General features: G+C 38.9%; 1 protein-coding gene across 1 annotated transcript in view; it reads left to right on the plus strand.

Moving 5' to 3' along the window:
• Positions 1-3,890: 3,890 nt before the first annotated feature.
• ELAPOR2 (endosome-lysosome associated apoptosis and autophagy regulator family member 2) overlaps positions 3,891-22,995 on the plus strand; it is a 174,042-nt gene continuing 154,937 nt past the window's right edge. Inside the window, exon 1 of the mRNA XM_033088759.1 lies at positions 3,891-4,162. Coding sequence (XP_032944650.1) covers positions 3,971-4,162 — 192 coding nt within the window. The 5' untranslated portion in view covers positions 3,891-3,970. The remainder of the gene's footprint in view (positions 4,163-22,995) is intronic.

Consider the following 22,995-nt stretch of genomic DNA (forward strand, 5'->3'; position numbering starts at 1 on the left):
AAATTAATCCACATCCTTTTGTCCATGTTTTATAGCTTTACTATATTGAATGTCTCTATTGTGTATACATTTTGTATCACGATTTTCCCCATTTATCTGAAAGCATTTTCCTAAGAACTTTTCTCTCTGTCAGACACTTTTCATAAAACAATTGTTTGTGTTGGGATAATATACCATTGAATATCATCCTTTACTAAGCAGTTTCCCTAGTATTAGCTATTGAGGTTTCATTCATTTTCCTTTACAAATAACACTGGTAAACATTTTTTGTCCTTACATTTTTGATGAGTTCTTCAGGTAGGATTGATTGACATCGAAGGACAGAAACTTCTGAAGTAATTCATAATGATTATAAAAATAATATAATTATAGAAAAATTGCAAATATATCTGTAAAAATGAAAGAAAAAACATCTGTATGCCACCATTAAAAGATTATCACTACTAACAAGTTTATTTTCTTTTATTCATATTCCTTCCATAAGGCATACTTAATCCCCCACCCCTCAGACACACACTATACTTGGGAATATATTGTTTATTAAGATTTATTTCTATCTTTTTTTTTTTACATTAAGATTATACAGTCACATTTCCTGAATTCATTTAGTATACTTCGGAAAACACAATTTTCAATGTCTATATAATTCTTCCATGTGAAATAACCTAATTCATTTAGCTATTCCCCTATTTTGGGGCACTTAGATTATTTCATTTTTAATTGTATTAAATAATAATGAGTATTCTTGTACAGAAACTTTGTACTTTACTTATTAGGTCCTTAAATTAGAATCCTAGAAGTAAAAATTATTTGATTAAAGCATAAATATATTAAAGGCTCTTAATATATACAGTGCTCTCCAGAACTACCTCTTCTCCTGAATTATAACCAACAACATACATTTGCCAAAATTATTCTCTTTGCTAATTAGATGCAGGAAACACTTCACTTTTTTTTTCATTTTGACTGTTTAAAACTAATTTTTTAAAAATTTGCTACTTAAATTCATTCAAATTTTTTTTTCTAAGATTGGTGTGCTTAGACAATCTTTAAAAAATTGGGGTTATTTATATCATAATCTGCATGCAGTTAAAAAAGAAAAAAACACAAATCTATGTGTTTAATAATATCCCTTGGATGTAGCTCTGGTTTTTGTTGATTGTTAATAAAGCTTGATTCCATTTTCACGTACACACTACATAAAATAAAGTGCAAATTGATGACCATCTGGACTTTAAACTTTTTAAACCTTCATAGTTGTTCTCCCCCACCCCCAATTCCATTAGGAAATTTCTATTAAAGTACCTGTTAAAAAATTAGACTTTTAAAGTAAAGTTATTAATGTGATAATCACAAATCATTTGGATAGTCTGCTGTTAGATTCTAAAATGGCAGTTATGAAGGAATTGCAGTTTTCTAGGTATTTTCCTTTCTTTATAAGTCTGTGTGCTAGTTTTGATTACCTAAGGTCAAGATGTTTTCTACGGGTTAGACTCCTATGAGAAAATTATTGACAGTGGCAAATTGTTCCAACCAGGAAAATCTGTAATTGTTGTTTAACGTAGGTGCATTGACTGGGATAACTTTTATTTTTACAAGGAAAGAAACTGTTTTCAATCCATTAGCCACGTAGTAAGGTTTTACTTAGATGACAAAAATAATAATATAATTTGACTCAAGTTCTAGATGGATTAAAGAATAATATATGTAAAAATAAAATAACAAAATAAGAAAATACAGGCGTCTAAACGATCTTGCAGAGGTACAGGTACATGTATGTGTACAACGAAGGAAGGAATCACAAAAGGAAATGTTGATGTATTTGTGTACATAAAAATGTCAGCCTTCTGCAAAAAAGGTCACCAGAAACAAAATGAAAAGGAGGACTACAAACTGAGAAAAGTATTTGTGACATATATGGTAAACAAAGGTGTAACACACAAAACTTATAAAGATTGTTTACCTATCAATAAAAAAGATGGAACATCAGTAGGAAAATGGCCAAAGAGTTCCAGTGGAAAATTCACATACACTGACAAGAAAAGGAACTATATAAATAGTAAATATATATGAAAAATGATTCAGTGCTACTAATTATAAAAATACATTTAAAAATACTAGTAAGATAAGCTTTTTCTCTTCTACCAAAATGGCAAATAGCTGAAGTACTATCTAGAATGTCGTGTACTCATAAACTGCTGGTAGCAATTATATAATAATATTTGGAGGGAATCTGTGCAGTAATTCATCAAAAACTTTAAAAATGCATATCCCAGGTGATCCAATGATTTCAATTTTAGAAAGCATCATAGAAAATTAAAAGGAGATGTATGCCCAGAATATGTACCAAGGGTATTATTCTAGAATTATTTATAACATCAGATACTTGAGAAGCAATGCTTAATATCCAATAGTGAATTATGTAAATCCAAACAGTAGAAGATATTATACGGTTATTAAAGCTGTGTTGTCAGAGACGTTAATGACTTGAAAAAAATTCATGTTGCTAAGGAAAAAATTAAAGCAGTTTACAAATTATAATTCCACTTTTTCAATACACACACACATTTAAGACACCAGGAACGAAATCCCTCGAGATGCTAGTATCATTAATTGTGTCATCTCTGGGCGCTGGGATTCCTAACGATTTTGATATTCTTCCTGATACTCTTCAGTGTTTTCCAAAATGTTTACAATAAACATGCATTATTGTTATAATCAGAACACACACATACGAGACAGAGAGAGGAAGAAGAAAACTTCTCACGTTTCATGCGGAAACGTTTATTAAAAGGACACTAGAGAGAGTGCCACAAATTCAAGTCAACTTACGTTGAGTCTGTCAGGTAGATTTCTGCAGGCACTCAATTATTAGAAATTTGAGGGTCTCCTTCTGAACAGCAGATTAACTCATCGGCTCACAGACTTTTAGACCAAGAAGGAACCCTTGAGATCTACCCCGATGAAGGCGTCATGTCCATCTTGGTCACCACTTGGTGTCCACCACGCAGCTTAGTACGTTTTTGAACGAAAGAAAAAAGTGAAGACCACCTCAGTCATTGTACAGATGGAGAAACTGCTTCCTCCAGAAACAAAAGGGCTTACTTGTCTGAGGTTAAACATGTGATCCCCAGAAAATAACAGCAACAGCAGCAATAATCCCGGTTACTACTACCACCTGCGCATACCGCGTCTACTGCTTCTAAGCACTCTTCAAGAGCTTTATGGACATCAATTTAGTTAACCTCCACAACAAGCCAAGGGTTAGGTATTGTTAGGATTTTCATTCAATAGGTGAGAAACCTGAGTCATAAACACTGCATTTGTAGTTCGTCCCCCTTTCTTCCATGCCATTTCACACACAGCCTAATCACCTAAAAATTCGATCTGACGCTCCCTAGCTTGGATCCTTACAGAGGGATGTTTCTAAGGAGCATCTGTGGGTACTGTGAGATGCGGGCGGTAGGGAGATTTTAAAGACCCGCCGCCGGAAAACAATGCCTTGATGTCCTGTGTTTTATCCTGGCTTCATCCCTGGAGCGCCCCTTCTGGTGGGCCACAGGGCCTAGGGATCGGAGACGTAAACGGGGGACTCTGGCCTCTCTATCACGTAAGGAGGCTCCCACCCCCGGCAGCCGTGAAGCCCCTTAGGACCCGCTCCGCCAGGTCGCAGCCCCCGCCTACGCCACCTGCTCCCCGGCACCCGCGTCCCCGCCCTGCGTCCCGCCCCCGCGCCGCGCCCGCGCCCCGCGGTCCCTCCCTCCCGCGTGACGGGAACACCGGCGCCGGCTGCTGGGGCAGCGAGAGCAGCGGATCTGTCAGCCCGTGCACGGGCAGGGGGCGAGCGAGCGGCGAGTCGAGCGCGCAGCCCTCGCGGCCGGGGAGCCGGGGAGCCGGGGAGCCGGGGAGCCGGCGCGCGCCCCACCCGGGGAGGCTGCTTTTCGCCCGCCCTCCCAGCGACCGCGGCGGGATGGAGGTGCTGCTCCGCGCTCCCGGGCAGGCGCGCAGGAGGGGCCGGGGGAGGCCGCCCGGGGCTCCCCGCCGCGGACTCTCGCCTCCCTGGAGCCCCGCCTGGCTTTGCTGCTGGGTGCTCGCTGGCTGCCAGGCGGCCTGGGCTGGGGACCTGCCCTCCTCCAGCCGCCCGCTTCCTCCTTGCCAGGAGGTGAGCTGCACCTGGTCCTTTACCTGGAGTTAGCGGGGGAGGGGGAAGGAGAGAGCGGAAGATGAGGGATGAGGGTGGTGCCTGTTTATTGCTCTCTGTCTCTTTCCTTCATGGGAGGACCGGGGTTTTCGTTTGTTTCAAGGGATGAAGTTGCCCGCCCCGGAAAGCTGGCCGAGAGAGTGTGTGTGGCTCTGCCGTTTTTTCGGGTGATGCTTTTCTGTTCGCGCTCCTGTGTTTTGAGGGCTCTGAAGGACTTTGCGGCGCCGTCTTTGGAGTGCCAGGCTTGAGGACCTGAGGCCCAGTGAGAGATTTCGGCAGTAAGAGGGGACTGGGGAAACCCCGCCCGTGGGACTTGGGGACCCGTTCCTTCACAGCGTATCCAGAGAGCTAGATAACTGCCACGGGAGGGTTCCCCGCTCCTTCCCCCCTCCCCTTTCTCCACTCCGGGTCTCTACAAACGCCTTCTCCGACTCCCCTGCACTCAGCTTCCTGATAAGGCACTGGGGATATGCTAAGTCAGTGTGTGGTGTCACTTGGCATCCTTCTGGTGAAATACGGGTATGAATTAGGAAGAAAAAAGAGTGTGTACTTAGGAAAGAGGCTGGTTGCTGATCTAGAAAATTAGAAAAGACAGAATGAATATGCCGCTTTTGGGGAGGTGTTCATTACCTGGCTGAAGCACTGCCACTGTGCATTTTTATTTCTTGAGATTATATTGTTATACAGCCAAGCTGGATAAATTATGGGTAACGAGAGTTTGTCCTGCTTTTAGGGGAACTGAACTTGGTGTGCCAAAAATGTACAGGGGTGTCATTGGTACTTGTACTGGGTATTTAGTGTTCCAGAAAGTACATCCTCTTAATGAAAATCAATGAGAGGAAGGAAGCAACATTTCTGACCTACTTTGAGTGATTATGTCTGGGAGGATATGAGGAGTGGATACTGTTTTTAGGAAGATTGTTAGGAATCAGGGTGATGGGTCATTTTAAATTATGTAGCAAAAAATAGCTTAACTAATAGTCCCTCTGGGAAGAAAGGCCAGGCCCTGTTTCTTTGTGTATGATGCTCACTTTTGAGTTTTGCCCAGACTTGAATTATAGAATATCTGCATTCTAGACATCATCTGTTATCCATGGATTTCATCTTCCTCTCCCATAGTACAAGTCCCAGGGCAGCCTGAAATGAAGGAGAATAGATCAAAGGTATGTGTGCAAGCACACAATCGTGTTGAAATTGGGGAAATCAAGGCAAGATCTCAACAAATAGCTGTGCTTAATTTCAGTTTATTAGTATAATGAATAGTTGTTTAATCTGTATTTTTCAACTTTACCATTCACCTGGGAATAATCCATTCTTCCAGGTTTCTATTGAAAACTGATGTAGGGACAGCCTCAGATTGAACAGTTGCAATAGGACGGACTTGAAACCCTGCTTTCAGTCCTCAGCCCCAAAGTAAAGAACATATTTCTTTTCTGAAATGAATAGTCTTAAACTTCTTGTAATATCAATTCTTAGTAATGAAGAATCTACTTGAAATGAGTGAAAGTCGGAGCCAGTGGGGGTGATGCTTTTGGTCACGACAAGTAGGCTGATCCTTTAGATGAGCGCGTGTTCTATGCACATGTAGAAAGAATGGAGTGAGAGGCTGGAGCCTAAGACAGGAGTATTGAAATGAAAGGCAGGTGACAGAAGATCTAGAGAAATGGCATCCAATTAATCTCAGCTCCTTGTTGCCTTTTAGAAATTGCATGCGACTCAATTCCTTGAGGTCCCAAGTGTGAATTTACCTCTGAAAATGGGAATAAATAAAATATATAGGAGGATTCTACTGACCTTGCCTGAGGTTGGTTGTGTTTTTAGAAATGATGATGCACAGATCCATGTGTATTCCTCCTGATGAGTGAGAAACAGTTGTAAGATGGGTTGACTGGGAGTTAGAAGTTCTTTTGGAAATAGGAGAGGCCAAATGGCCTCCCGGAGGCTGAATCTGGTTCTTGGCATCTGGTCGAACCAGCTGAGCTAATTTATAGAATTGATCATTTCTCTCTTACCTGGTTTTTCAGTGGAAAGTGAGAAGGGCAGGTGTTTTTCTGGCTTTGAGAGTATGGACCTGCTTGTGCTTATGGGTGGCGGGGGGCCTTCCTCCGAGATACAGCTTTGGAAAGGTGGGTCGAACTCCCGTGAACAAAGACATAGCTAAAGTAACTATTTTGTGTCTACTCCTGCCCATTTTTCCCTTTCCACTCTTTATGAATGGAAAAGAAGGTGAATGCCAAATGTAAGGGACAGCAGCATGTAGTGGGGAGGAGAGTGAGGGAAGTTAAAGCTAGAGGGCCTGAGTCTCGGAACTAAAGCCAGCTCAGTAATATGAGAGAATACTGACGACAGAATATGGAAAAACCTGCAGGTAATTCTAAACTTCATTTTCTCCCAGTAGTTTGAGTCTCTCATCACTTCTCAGTGGTTTTAGAAAAATAGTCATGTTTAACTAAGTTATATAGACTCTCATTTTCCTTGCCTGGTGTTAGAGAAAAGCAAAGAAAGGAAAAGGATGAGAAGTACAGAAAATTGGCCTGGGAGTAATCTAGTTATGATTGCCTGAGTTCAGGGATAAGGCCCTTCAAAATGACAACTGGGTTATGGGTGAAGTTTCCTGGAGATTTTTGCAGAGGATGGGACTCGGGGGTAAAACTCATAAAATACAGCTTCCTTTATCAAAGTCATTGGATTATGGGAGTTGAAAAGGGGAGAGAAATGATGACTTTGGAATGCTTGGCTGGTGATCAAATCCACATGGTGGAAGCAAAAACACCAACAGGAAGGCTATAGTTTGGGAGACAGAAATAAAAGTCACATCTTTGTGCCAACAGTTGGAGGACCACCATAGGATGTGACTTTAGTAGACAGTGTTTAAATAAAAAAAAAAAAAATGAGGGCTGGACATCAGAAAGTACCTACAGAGTTAATATTCCTCAGCCTTTTTTTGTGAAGGAACTTATAAAGGACAGCTATCATCAGGGTTTCTTGGCATCTGTTTTTCACTTGTAAAATGATAGTTTACTGACCGGCCTATCTTTATTGTGAGGATGAAACGAGATTAATGTAAGTGAAAGCGAAAAAAATCTATACATTCAAGACGAGTAGACCTACATCCTGATATTTCAGGAAGGGTCTATGGTGAGACTTCAGAGGGTCACAGGATAGGCTTATCCAAAAATTAAATGGAATGGAATTTTTGACTCTGAATAATAGGACTTTATGGGGCTGCCTCTAGGAAAAAAAGATAAAGGCCAACAGATGATTCAGAGTTGGAGTAAGGTATTAGGAGATAGAGTACATGAGAGTAAAAGAGAATAGAACCAAGGGGATCTGTATGCATTATTTAAATTTGGAAAATTAAATCGCAAAATAGCTTGATTCTTAGTTCACTGCTCTAAAATCCTACATAATACAATTCTGCTGGTCTCTCTGATCTTAAGTGAATCATGACTTTTTGCAACCGTTTTTATTCCACAAACATTTTTTGAGCTTATACCATGTGTCAGATAAAATGTCAGATGATGTGAAATTGCTAATTAAAAAATAAAATTTAATTGGGTAAGGAAGAGACAGATTGGTAAACAAACAATTAGAATGAAGTGATTTGGTGCCATATGACAAGAAAGGGGCAGTCAAATCTAGTAAGGAGGATCAGAAAAGGTCCTATAGGGGAAATGAGGGAGACTTGAAACATGAGTAGGAATTTGCCGAGCAGACAAGGGCGAGTTGTGAGTGTGGGCTAGCTTGGGGGGAAAGACATTTCTGGTGCAGAGTGCATTGAAAAAGGGCAGAAATACAAATAATTGGTTGTAACTGGAGTACACTGCTATGAGGAGCTTAATGAGAGATGAGTCTGAGAGGAAAGCAGAAGCCTGATGATAGGGGACTGTATGTTATGCTAAGAAGCTGGTCTTCGTTTGCTAGTTGATGGGAGCGATAGAAGAATTTGACATCAGGAATAATAAACTATGCTTTAGTTTGGCAACATTGGAGGCCACATTAGAGGGGTGGGAAATAAAAAGAGATGAGACTTGCTAGGAGCAATTGTAATAGTTCGCTGAAGGATGACGGACTCAATTGAGACGTGGCAATGAAGATGGAGAAAAGGGCAAGATGTTAGAAGACAGATTTGACAGTACGTGGATGTGGAGGGTGAGGGAATGAAAGGTTTTGGCTTGGTTAGAGGATGGTGCCTCTAACCTCCAGGAAGAGGAATGTGAGGAAGAAGAGAGAGGGAGCTCAGTTCTGGAGAGGCTGACTTTCAGAGAGCTGTTCAGTAGGCAGCTGGGTCTCGGGCCCTGTTGCTTGGGGCCATGGTCTCGGTCGGGTGTGGAGAAGCGGGAGGCATTTGAACGGAAAGCCTGGCTGAAACTGCTGGATTGAATGAGATCATTCAGGGAGTGAGAACAAAGAGGACGAAAGATAGGACTTGGGTTTTATGAACATTACAGGGAGCAGAAATGGATGTTTCTACAAAGGTGAGTAACGGCTAGTATGAAGAAAATGTGAGAGTTATGAGAAAGGGAGAACAGCCTTTGAAGAAGGAAGGGATGGTTGTGGTTTCAGATGCCCAAAGAAACTCAAATAAGATGACTGAAAAGAGAAGACTGAATTTGACAATTAGGCCAGAGTGGTTCCTGTGGAGTGTTGGAGATGGGTTGAGTATTAACTGGGAGGTGAGGCAGAGGTGATAGAATAGAATTGTATTATATAGTCTCCCTAGATTTGGTAGGAAATTGAGTCTTCCAAGTCCACATAAATCAGAAAACTTGATGATGGCTTTGCCGTCTGTTTCAGACTTTGATGGGTACAGTTGAGAGATATCCTTTCTGCAGGAAGTTTCTGAGTGTCATGGGCCATGGGTGAGGGTGTCAGAGATTCCAAAGCCACACTCTTGCTGAAGGAATTAGGACTCAGTCTCTGTTTTCAAGCTGTTAACATAATTAATCTTGCCTGCTATGCTCATGGAGGTGAATTTTCCATTTCAAATATTTATGCTCAGAACCATTTCTCATGTGTTAGGCAAATGTGAGCAAGTATTCACACCATCAATATTTACAATGTAAAACTGAGAGTTGACAGATCCGTGAAGTGTCATATTTTAACACAAGGATGAAAATAGCAGAGCATAGTATAGGCATGTTTTCCTATCTCGTGTATTCTACATCAGTGTCTTGGATCTTACAATAATTCTTTGTTGCCAGAAAACACCGGTCAAATTTTGGTTGTCTTTTCCTTCTCCATGAAGAAACTATGGATAATACTCGTCCCTTTTCACCTTTCTTAATCTAAGTTATGTGTAATATTTCAATATTAAGACCATCTTTATTGTGTACTTATGTACCAGGTAGTAGCAGTAAAATGATGAACAAAACCTATGGTCCCTGATCACATTGAGCTTTATAATCTCATGAGGGCAGAATCGAAACAACACCACATGTCAGGTAATTACATTTGCCATAGTACTTTTATGGAAAATGACTTTGCAGTGGGAAGGTATAGCCTTTCTAATATGGGGGATGGGGATCCAAGGAAAAGATGGTTAAGCTAAGACCCAAAAATGAGGAGGAGTTTGTTGGATTAACGTCATGGGTGGTAGTGTTAGAACATCTCAGATAAAGGAAGCCTTCTGGCCTAGATCAATTGCTGTAGCTCATTTAACCCTTCCTGGAGTACCTAAAGACCAGTGATCTTTTCTCTGGATTCCAGTCACAGCCCATTGTTTACTCTCAGGAATGCATATGCTGTCTGACAAATGTTTTGCCCACACAGGACCACCCTGTATGGATGGGCGAGTTGTATCCTGTACAAGGGCACCCAGTCACGGGGACATGTAAGAACTAGGATGCATCCAGTGCTCAGTGTCTGTATCCACCCAGAGGAAGGAGTATCTTTTTCTAATTCATGTGCCCAGAGGCGGTACCATTTTCTAAGTCACAGAAGGGTGCCATTTGCTTTCCCAGAGGCTCTGAACACGTACACCCCAAGTACATGATTGGCTCACAGAGGGCAGGGATTTCATCATCTTGTTCAGCAAACAGGGATTAAATATCTAACAAGGCATGTTAGAGGTTTTAAAAATGGGTAAGATATAGGTCCTCTTCTCTGGAAGCACTAATCACTGCTTTGAAAATACTGTATAGTAGAGTGGATGGCTTCCACTTTTTCAATTATAAAAAGGAATTGATCTTTATAATGCATTTAATCCTAATTGACATCTTTTCTCAGTTGTACCAGATTTAAGACTCTGAAATAAAAACCCAGTGATCAGAATATATTGAAGTTTTTTCTCAACTCAGTTTACATCTCTGGAATTCAAGATACCATGTATTACTTATTCAAGGCTTTGCTTTTATAGGCTTTTTTTCTCTAGGTCACTGGTTCTCAGAGTGTGATCCTAGGACTAACAGTGGCAACATTACCTAGGAACTTGTTAGAAATGCACATTCTTGGGCCATGTACACACCCCACTGAATCAGAAACCCTGGGGTTGAGGCCCAGTGATTTGTGTTATAACCAGCTCTCAAGGAATTATGATGCAACCTGAGGTGGAGAACCACTGCCCTAGGTATAACGTGAGGAATACAGTCGATATCTGAAATCCAGGGACCTGTTTCATTATTAAAATTCCCTCATCTGTAACCCTTGCTTCCTTCCTGCTTCTGCAGAGCATCTGAGAACCTCCTACAACAATCACACCAAATGGAGTATGAGCTCCTCTCTTTGCTAGTAAGGGCAGCAGCGTGTATTTCTCAATTATCTTCTATCCACCAGGGTACAAGGCAAGATGCTGGTGACAGAACAGGATGCAGAGAGTATTGTCATCTCTCTCTAAGAGCTTACAGCCCATAGAAGATGCAAGCATGGGAATTATTAAGGACCTTTCTCTGAGATAGACATTAGAATAGAAAAACATGGCAAAATTAAGAGGTAATAGTCAAATGATAAAACATGGTAATAATAATATAAGCCTTCTTGTTTTCTGATGTTTGTTACTTATGAGGAAGGAGTGTTTTTACATTTTGCTCCAACTGCAAAGCCTCTTCTTGTTATAGTGGAAGTAGTATTGAAGGTAATCAAAGAATTTATTCAAATCTGAGCCCTTCCGCTGGTTTTTGTGACCTTCAGCAAATCAGCCTCTTTGAGTCTTCCTGTGTCTGCAAATGGAGATAGTAACTCCTGCCTTTTCCACATTAGTGTTGCTGTGAGGATCAAGCTACTGTGTTAAAAAATGCCTTGTAAATTTTAATGTTGTGCCAGTTATTAGTTTTTATTCTTGTGTAAGTTAAGAACAGTGTTTCTAAGGGGATGGATTGAAGTGTGAAAGGACTGGTATGTGGATGGGAACATTTGTTTACTCATAAAAGTATCTTATAAGAGTTATTTTATAAGATTGTTTTTTCTAATTACGGAAGTTGTACATTGTGAAAATTTTAGAACATAAAGAAAGGAAGGTATAGAAAAAGAAATGTCAGCTCTAATTCTTGCACTTAGTGATATCCAGTATTAATGTTTTAGCACATTTCCTACCTATATGTACATATTTTTTTCTTTTTAAAAACGAAAGTGAGCTCATATTGTATGTAGAAATTACAACTTTTCCTCTTGTTGTAAGCATTTTCCAATGACATTAACACTTCCTTATCAATATTTTAATATGTAATATATTACGAAATATAGCATCATTTGACTGCATGCCATAGTTTACTTATGAGCCATTTGCTAAATCTATCTGTCATTACTCATCTTTACCTTCCTTATCAGAAACACCAGCCCCAATTGATTGCTCTGTCACCACTGAAATGTTTATCTGGCCAAGCACACCATGCTCTCCTGGTTTTTCTCTTACTCCACTGTGATCCCTCTCTTGGGCTTTGTGGTTCCTCCTTCTTGACATTTACAATGCTGCATTCCAGACCTTAATCCTTGGCCCTCTTATTTTCTCTGTCATCCTCACACTCTAGATAATGTCATCCAGTGTCCTGGCTTTAAATACCATCTACATATGGACAGCTCTGAACTTTCCATCTCTTGGCCAGCACTGAGAATTGTTATTTCTTAATCGTTACTAATTTGATGGTGGAAAATGCTATGTTGTTGGTGTAATTTACATTTCTTTAATCACTGCTGAGGGTCAATATGTTTCATGTCACTTAGCTTTTTGTATTACATTTCTAGTGAATTTTCTGTTTAGGTGTGTTCACTTATTGTTTTCTTTATATATGAGCTCTTCATACAGTACAGATAACAGACACATTGAAAATATATTTCCCTTGATTTTTTTGTATCTACCTGATTTGAGAAAATATAATGCCCAGAGAGAGCAATTAATTATTTAGACTATAAAAATGTATATAACGTATCAAGATAGGAATAAATTTTAATTTTTAAACACTGATGTTTTGGTATATAATATTTCATTAAATTCCTGCGGTAGAAGAAGTCTTTCATGCGTTTGGCTGAGAAAAATACTGAAACAACTGCAAAGTGAGCAAGAATTCTTGAGTTTGGATTGGCAGTCCTTGTTCTAAGAATGTGTTTTTGAAATTTCAAGACAGCCTTACTTAATTCTCTGTTACTTCTTTTTTAGTGGCCACTCATGTGTTTATTCAGCTAGCATTTAATGAGCTCATGTGATCTTCTTATAGGAAAATGATTAATACACAAGTCTGTGATTATAGTACAGATGAATTAAAAAGCACTGTGATGGAATTCTGCACAGGGTTATATAAAAGTACAGAGAAGGGGCAACCAAATCAGACTAAGGAGGCCCGGTCTCAAAGAAAGTACTATTTGAGCTGAGTTTGGAAAGATTTCCAGGATGCACAGAGGCCAGCATATGTCAGTCAAAGAAAATAGGTTGTACAACTGCACAGAGGAATTAAATCATACGACAATTTCCAGGGCTAGTGTGAAGACACATGGGTGGGAGTGGCAAGAGATGACTGCAGTATGAAAAAAGCAGAGCGGAGGGTCTTGTGAGGAACGCTATGGGTAGCCATTGACACCAAATTAGAAAAATTATTGTTTGTGAGTGGAGGAAGATAAAAGGAGGATCATATTGGAGGCTTGAAGATCAGTTAGGAGACTGTTGCTCCTCCCATGAGGAGGAAAAGTAAAGAGCTAGGCAAATGGCTGGTGGGAGAGGGATTTTACAGCTGAGTGATACATTTCAGTCTACCACCACTTTTCACTGTCGGACTACTGGGCAGGTGCTTTGTCTCACTGAGACTGAAAATTTAGGGGGAGGAGGAGGTGGCTGGAAGAGAGGATGAGTTTATTGTCGGCATCCTGAGTTTAAAATGCCCAAGGGACATCCGAACAGTGCTCTCCCAGAGACAGTTAGATGCATGGAAGTGTAACCAAGAGACAACTTGGGAGCCATGAGCACATCGGGGGTAATTGAAGCCATTGGTGTTGATGAAGTCACGTCAGCTCTGAGCACGTAGCAAGAGCAATGTGTTGAGGAGAGAGCTCAGGGAAATGCCAGCATTTAAGAAGCAAGCAGAGTGAGAAGCGATTGAGAATAAAACTGAAAAGGCACAGCCAGGAGAGTGACAGCACAGAAACTGGCTGAGGGCTGAAGGGGTCAGTGACCTGTCAGTCTGGAGTATGATATAAACGTGATTCTTGATGTCTGGTAAGGCATTCGAAATGTCATTTCCTTGTGGACTAGATGCACAAGTATATGCTGAATGATGGTAGAACTAGGCAGATTCTTGGCCATTTGAACAAATATACCTCATGTTATTAATTTAAAGAACTGATGCTAAGCTGGAGGAAGGTCTCCAATGTAATACCTTTGGTCTTAATATCTAATCTCTGTCCTGTTACTGTTTTACTATTTTAATCAGTGCTTTGGTTTTGAGAAGGCTTAACCACATTTTCTAAAGTCAGAAAGCTGGGCAAGATGCCTAATGAGTTAAAAAGCAGAATTGGGATTCAAATGACGTTCAAAGTCTAGCATAATGGGCAAGTATAATTGTTTTAAATATAGACTGTCCTTTTGGGTTCTGAAATTTAGATGTTCAAGCACAGGATGAGGAATCTTGCTTAAAACTACTTTTGAAGCCACAGATGTCAGGTGGCTGCTAAAAGCAATGATGGGGTGAGGTGGTATCCTAGGTTCTATTAATATGAGCAGAGTGCTTGGCTCATAGAAGGTAACGTAGGTCAGTAATTCAACTTAGGTGCAGTATTTGAAGAGGGACATTGAAATAAGGAGATATTGACTTGAGGTGCAAATTAGAAAGATGAACTATTTGAAAAGTATGTCCAAATAATTGAGACTCAAAGGAATTGAGGATGTTTATTTAGCTCAGAGAAGACTTAATGGGGCCACGATAGTGCTTCAAATACATTAAGTGCAGTCATGTAAAAAAGATGTAGGTAAAATGCTTATTTAGACAGCAAGACTAGGATTGTGGGTAGTAGAAGAATGCAGAATTTAGTTCATCCAAGATGTCTTGTATCTGTATAGTCCTGTGCTGCTTCTTTGAACTCTGAAAGTTGCAGAGTTCCTGTTTTGGACAACCTGTTGGCCTGGGTCACATCTATGGGCACCGTGAGTTATGATTTACTGCTTTGGACCTATATACTATGGTGGATTTAAGGTGCTGTTCAATGAATGTGTATATACATTCCTACTGTAACAAGTGAGGAGGTAAATCTTTATCCTTGGTGCTTCTGTCCTAGGACACATTCTTTCTTAATCCATCATCCATGGCACTATATTTTAAGATTTCTTGGTGTAAACATAACACCATGCTCTTTGGTGCTTAACATCCTAAAATGAGAGTGGCAAGTCGTGGCCATTTGAAATGTAAGTTTACTGTAGACTTCTATTTAATAATTCTTGGCATATCATTAATGGATATGAGGCAATAACTTGAACCAAAAGAACAGGTGCTTAAACAGCACTGATTTTGGCATGCTGGGGAAGTGCTTTGCTGTCTAAAGAGCAGATTAATATTAACGTTATTTGCTGTAATTTTTTTGTGGTTTTATTTTTTACATTTGATCTTTTTACAATTAAAAGTAATATATATGCATTCTAGAAAAATGAAGCAATAAAAACACCCATAATCCCACCAAATAAGCACAGCACTCTTAGCATCTTTGCATTTTGTGATAGGAATAATAAATAGAACAATGACTGGGTGCAATTTTAAGGCATTTCATGTATTAACTCATCCTTCAAACTCTAACGAGCTCAGTCCTAACACTTCCAGCATGGTTAAATAACTTGTGAGCTGGCAGTCGCTCCGGTGTCCACACTCTTAACTGACATGCTGTGTTGCCTCTATCTCATATATCAAACATCGCTGCATATATTTCATTATGAATATACATGTATGTTTACAAAATGGGAATATTTTGCATGTACTGCTAGGTAATCTACCTTTTTTAGTATTCAACAACATACTATGAATTTAGTCCCACATTTTGGCTAGTCTGGAATTTTATTCAGTGCTTGATGTAAGGTAAGCCTCTGACATTATTTTCTGAGTAGCCAGTTTTCAAAAATAGTATTTTGAACAATCCATAATTAATCCTTTCTTCATTGATTTCCTTTCTGTACTATCTACTGTGTGGGTATATAGTACATATACATTATATAATCTATTGCTTTATGTATAATCTATAGCCATATATATGTATGTATATATATGTATATATAAATATATGTACATATTTATTTTGGGGCTACTTTCTGAACTATTGATTTTTTTTGGTACCGAAATTGCACAGAGTTTTACAATATGATTTTGCATGCCTGCTTTCTTTCATTCAAAGATTTCTTCTCAGCTATTCTCATTCCATTTAGTCTTTGAGTTCAACTTCAGAAAAAAAAATCACAGGAATTTTCTCTTGGATTCTGTTAAGTCTCTTCATTTATTTGGAAAAAATATCATCTTTACAGTATTATCTTCACATTTGGAGACATCGTCTGCTTCAGTGTTTGAAGCACTCTATATTTCTCACTTGTACAGTCTTTGTCTTCCTAAGTACTTTTTGTTACTATTTTCTGTGACAGTTTTTCCCTATCATGTTACCTTTTAATTGATTTTCCCCTGATATGTTGAAAAATCATTGATTTTTTGGAAATTAATTGTATGATCTAGTCTCTTTTAGAGCTGTCTTATTAATTCCTCGATTTCCTTCATAACAAGTACCATTCATTGAATAATTAAATGTGTAAAACACTTTACTTATATTAACTTAAACAACTTATATTAACTTAAACACTTAACTTACTTATATTAACTTAAACACTTATTTCATATTTAAATATATTATATTTTTTACTTATATTAACAGTAATCCTCACAGCAATCCATACCTTTGCTTTTAGAGATGAGGAAACTGAAGATCAAAGGCAATTAATAACTTGCAAAAGATGACAAAGCTTGTGAGCCATAGCTCTTTGTGTTCAGAGACCTCGCTTTCCGCTGAACCCCACTGCATTGCCCTGTGCCTGCACAGAACTGGTCTATACTTACAGCTTTCTACAACTGCTTCTAAGAGGCTGTGTTTTAAATCTTACTAAGTTCAGCAAGAAGCTACTTATAATTTTTTTACCCCTTTTGTCAATCATTTTTAGATTATGCCTTTTCTCAACATAGTAATCCCTTACTCATGTGTTTCAGAAACCTATTGTCTCCTCAAGGTCGATGTTAGTGTTCCACATGTTTTAACAAGGAGACCTCTCTGGACTGCTGTGTTTTACCCACACACAGGTATGTGCGTGGCCGTGACCCTCGGAGGATGATGTGTCTGTGCAGAGTCCCTAGTTCGATTTCCCTTGTCTGGCAGACTTTCTTCCCATGCTGTGCTGATCAACGAGGGCATCTCATTCTGTCTTTACTAGATCTCGATGAGGAGAATTTTTTCAGAAGACGAATTTTAGAAAGAGAAGAATTTAGAAGAAATTTTTTTTTTTTTTTTTTTTTTTTTTTTAGAAGAAGAATTGTTTTAGAATTTCAAAGACGCAGAGCTGTCTGTGGTTCTTCCACGGGAAGCACATGACTGGCACTGGGCCTAGGGTGTGCTCTACTTCTGTCTTTACGTACCTGTATAGTTCTGGGAGTAAAGGATGAGACGAAGAGGTAAGCAGGAGTGTGGGGTGTTAGTCCGATGACATCTTAAACCAGAAGCCTGTCAAACTTCAAAAATAAAAGACCAAACCGAATTAAAAAAAAAGAATATGGTATACCAAAGACAATTTGGAATAAAACTCTGTGGATCATAGCTCGGTTATTTTATAACAATTATTTTGTTTTTGTTTTCTTCCTTATTCCTCTTTCTTTAGAGACTTAGAATTATATGTGCCAGACATTGTTCTAAGTTTTTTAGACATATTAACCCATTTAAAAATAATCATTTGTTATTAATCCACTAGTTCAAATGTAAATGATACTGCTTTGAACTCTTATTCAGATATTTTATGGAAAGGTTAAATAATTGCCGCAATCTTTTTTTTTTAACTTTATTGACGAGTAATTGAAGTACAGTAAACTACATATATTTGAAGTAAACAATTTGGTTAGTTTTAACATATTGTATACACTACACTCATGGAAGCATCACCATCATCAAGATAGTCATTTCCAACATCCCAAAGGTTTCTTGCTTCCGCTTTGTAATCCAGCCCTTCCTGCACTCTGTTCCCAGGTAGCCACTGATCTGTTTTCTGTCACTACAGATTCAGTTGCATTTTCTAGAATTTTATATAAATGGAATCACACGGCATGTGCTTTTTCTTTTTTGGCATGGCTTCTTTTCACTTAGCATAATGATTTGAGATTGACTCGCACTGTCGTGTATTCAATAGTTTGTTCCTTTTGATCGCTGAATAGCATTTCATTGCATGGCTATACCACATATGCCTATCTATTTTTAACACAATATAGTTCTAATCATAGCACTTGATGTTCGTAAGCTCCAATATGATAATGTAATCTAGGAATATCAAGAACTCATTAGTGAGTACTCCGAATAGGTTGTTTATAAAGTTCAGCAGCAGCAGCCTAAAATATAAATGTAAAAGGGACTCTGGGTGTTCTGAGATATTCTGGGAGGTGATTCCATTTTCTGTCGCACTCAATATTTGGTGCTAATGCAGATACATTTTGACTTTTGAAGAGCTCATCGTTTAGTTAGTTAGGTATGGTTGCGGTTGGAACTACTTCTACTTGCCTGTCTACCTGCCTAGAGGTCATTTCATGATCAATTAATGAACGCATATCTCAGAGTGCAAGGGAGAAAAGTAGCTCTCCCACCCCTCAGTCAGGGACTAACATGAGGACTTTTTTTGTTTATCAGTTCATCGTGATGAGCGTTTGTGTACTCTGGATAATGCGAAGTCTTTGTGTGTATGTGGAAGGACAATTAAATACGTTCATTATTAGTTGAGATTATATTTTCATAAACATATCCAGCAAGATAGCTAGGTTTAGTTGTGTAGTTGTATTTTTCTTTTTTTCTTTTTTGTGGGAGGTGATGGGAATTTGGTTGATTAACATGATTGCATTTAGAACACGGTAAGTACTCTTTTAGACTAATTGTGGTTCTGCAAATTTGGAGGCTTTTTTTTTTTTTTGCTCTGGAAAGACAAAAAGTACTGGTGGGAACTATGATTGTAAGACTGGCTGACGTGTGACATGTCCCATGTAGGTTTATTTCTTTTGTCACAGTAGGTGATAACTTTGACAGGACAGGGAGAATGTGACTTGCATGAATTTATAGCACTGAGTTCTGCTTTGTCTGGGATGGACACAGATAAAGGCAGGCCTAACCTGACCGTCTTTTCAGCTGTGACTTTCTTCTGACTTTCCATTCAAAACCAAACCCTTTACCTTTATTTCTTAATTTTTTACTCTCTTTTCAACTCCCTGTAGTCCGGCTTTTATCCCAATCATTTTCTTCAATCTCTTGTTATGGTTAGTAATCATCTAATTACCAGTGGTTTCTTTAATCCTCATCCTACTCCATTTCTCTACAGCCTATTTCCAGGCTGCTCTTCTGTTGCTTTCTGAGATGATGAAATTTTGCATCATTCAATCTTATATCCTTATTTCGTTCGTTAGCTACTCTTCCGTTACTTCTTTGTAGACATTGGTTATTCCAGGTTTTTGCTTTTGGTCTTCTCTTCGGTTTTTATATGTCCTCTCTGACTTTTAACCATATTTTTCTTTCTTAATTCTTATATTTCTGTAAATAGAAATAATACATGCTTATTATAAACAATTTGAATAATTTGAACAAGCAAAAAAAATGGAAATCACCTGCAATCCCACTATGGAGAACTAGTGTTAACATTTTTCATTTGACTGTTTGTCTTATCTACAACTGTCGTTTAAATAACTCTTAAATCCAACCTCCTGATTCTTCAACAAGTTCCAAAAGCACATTTACAACTACTTCAAAGACACCTTTGGTACAGTGTCCAGGAATACTTCAAATTAAATCCATCCTGAACCAAATTCAGTATCTTCTCCTCCATTTTAAAATAGTTTTTCTTGCTTTCGTTTTTGATTATTTATTAGTGGTTAACTTGATTTCATTAGTACTCTTCTCATCTAGAAATTCTACATGGATCCAGTCAGTCATAAAGTATTTAAGGTCCTTTACCATGTGGTTTCAGGTGACCTTTTTAGCTTTCTCTTTATGTCCTTTACTGCCTTCCATTTCACCCCCCTTTCTTATTCAGCAATCTAACCACAATTTTCAGTTTCCAGAGTTCATCATGCCCCCTCATCCTTCCATGCTTCACTCATTGCCACATCTGAAAAACCATTTCCTCACTCTCCCCTAGGATACAGCTAACCTCTCATTATTGTTCAATACCGAACTCAGTGTCCTTATTTGTGGCTGAGATACCCCTACCCAGGCAGAATGAGTCTGGGGCAAGCACTTCCTACCTTTGCCTTATTTTGTCTTGACTAGCGAAGAAGCCCAAAGAAAGGGCTCATTACTATTGTTTTTAAATGTATGAAAAGCTATCTTTAGAGAATGGACTTCAGGAATATTTCAGGCAATAGACCTGGGACCAATGAGTGGACGTGATAGTGAGGAAGATCTTTCCTCAGATTAATGAAGAACTGCAACCTTTAAAGATGTGCAGCAATGGAAAAGTCTTGCTTTATAAACTAGTTAGTTCTTCATCAATAGAAGTATATAAGCAAAGACTAAACGACCATTTGTAATCATTCCTTTAATCATTATTAATCACTTTTCCAACCACTGTGCCAGAGGTACAAAGATGAACAAAAAATCCTTTTCTTTAGGAGCTTATAGTGTAATGTAGTGTTTCTCAACCTGGCTGCACGTTAGAATCACAGACCAATAATTTATTTTCAGTTCAGGAATCTCTGAGGATAGAGTCTAAGAAACAGGTTCCACTGTGTGGCCAGGGTTAAGAATCATTTGTCTAATGGTTATTTTTTGAAGTGCCATTTATTTCATATCACTTTATGCCAGGTCGTTTGATGTTCGTTTATTCTTTCAAAAAATGTTTATTCAGCTCTTCTTTTGTGTTTGTCCCTGGTCTAGGTACCAGGAATACATCAGTGAACAAAAACAGAGAGTTCCTGCTCTTATGGAATTTATAAAATGATAGACTATACACGTACAAATAAATGACAGGTGGTGATGAATCTAAGAAGAAAAATAAGGGAGGTGAGGGGACAGAGGAGGTGTTAATCTAAGAGGTCAGGAAAGGACTTTTGATGCTATGACATTTGAGCAGTGCCTGAATGAAGAGGGATTAAGCCATGGAGTGATCTGGGGAAAGGGCTCCTGAGCCCATGGAATAGGAAGTGTAAAGTCCTTGAGATGAGCATACACTTGGCATGTCCACAGAAAAGTGACCCCCTGTGTCTGAAGTGGAATGAGTGGGGGGTGCGGCAGGAGATCATGGGTGGAGGGGGTGTGGTAGGTCACAGGGCACCTTTGGCGGCATGTTAAAGACTTTGACTTTTATTCTGAATGAGATGAGAGCCATGGAGAGTTTTGAGCACAGAAGTAACATGATATGATTCATATGTAAAAAGATCAATATGGCTGCTGTGTGGAAAACAGATGCTGGAGACATGGGTGAAAACAGATGAGTTAGGTTATTACAGTAATCTAGGTAAAGCATTATGGCAACTTAGATTAAAATTTTGGTGGTGGAGTGGTGAGAAGCAGTTGAATTCTGTATATAAATTATATTTGTGTTTTATATATCATGCTAATATATAAAAGTAATTACACACACACACACACACACACACACACACACACACACACACACACACACCTCCTAGGGAGTGATTTTAGCTGAGAAAGAAGTGGTCAAGAACCAAGCACTGGGGCACTCAGGAGAGTGAAGAGAGCTGATGGGAGAGAATGGTCTCCCAGAGGCCAAATGAAGAAAGTGTTGAAGGCGAAGAAAGTGAAGGACTGAATCTATTGTTCATTTAGCTCTCCTGAGAGCAATGTTGAGGATTGATGGTTGGATTTTGTGAAGTAGAGGTCATCAACAATCTTGAAAAGAGCATTTCTTACGGACTGATAGAGGCAAAAACCTGATTAGAGTGGGTTCAGGAGAGAATGAGAAGAAAGAGTGCAGGCACAGTGAGAAAAGGCAATTGTGAAGAGTTTTGCTAGTAAGGGGAGAAGAGAAAAGTGGCCATAGCTGAATGGGGGTGTGCGAACAGTTCCTGGTAATGCTGAACAAACTCCGCTGTAAGGTTCGTTCCAAATACAAAATTTTGTCCTATGATTAGTGCTTCTGGTTTTATTTTTTATTTTTAATAACTTGTTTAAGAATTTCTTAAGACAAGGGATACTTGTAGTGTTCTGTCCTGTTCAACTTGAAGCATTTTTCAAATCAAGTTCAGCCATTTTATTTATATCACATGATTGTTCCTTCTTTCTAGTTTCTGGATATCTTTTTGTAGTAGTTTTTAGGGCTGCCATAACAAAGTACCACAAACTGGGTGGCGTAAAGAACAGGCATTTATTGTCGTACAGTTTGGGAGGCCTGAAGTCCAAAATCAAGGTATCAGCATCATTGATTCCTTTTAAGGAAGGACCTCTTCCATGCTTCTCTCTTTGGCTCGTACATGGCCATCTTCTCCCATGCCTCTTCACGTCTGTTTTCCCTCTGTGTCTGTCTCTATGTTCAAATTTCCCTCTCTTTGTTAGGACCCCAGCCATTGGATTTCGGCCCTCACAAATTACGTCATTTTAACTTGATTACTTTTGTAGAGATTCTATCTCCAGATTAGATTTCAAGTACCATGGGTTTGGACTTCAACATATGAATTTTGTGGGCAGAGGGGTGCATAACACCTTTACTTTCCCATAGGCTCTTTTCAGAAGTTTTATTCTAATAATATTTAAATATCTTCTGCTCAGGTGGTGTTTAGGAATAGTTATTGTTACTTAATCTAGTTGTTTTGGTGACTTTAGGTGTCTATTTGGAGGATTTGGGCCAGGAGGTGAGCTTTCTGATGTAAAATGAACACTTGCTGAATTGGACCATCAGTGAACTGTCTTTTTGAAAAGAAATATAAAACAAGTTAGAGAGGTGGTTTTTAAATACTTTAAATGAACGTGAGGTCAGACCTCTCAGACTTTTCAGTTACTCTCATGTTTAAAATAATAGAGTAAGTAAACAGGTAGATGCAAACTCTGTCTGGGAAGAAGAAGAGATAAATCAAAGTGCCTTCTCTAGGAAAATGTGTACCTTAAATATATGTATCATTTCCCTGGTCTTATCAAGATGGCAGCACAGCCTGATTCTA

The sequence above is a fragment of the Rhinolophus ferrumequinum genome, chromosome 20, assembly GCF_004115265.2.
Source record: "Rhinolophus ferrumequinum isolate MPI-CBG mRhiFer1 chromosome 20, mRhiFer1_v1.p, whole genome shotgun sequence".
NCBI classification, from domain to species: domain Eukaryota; kingdom Metazoa; phylum Chordata; class Mammalia; order Chiroptera; family Rhinolophidae; genus Rhinolophus; species Rhinolophus ferrumequinum.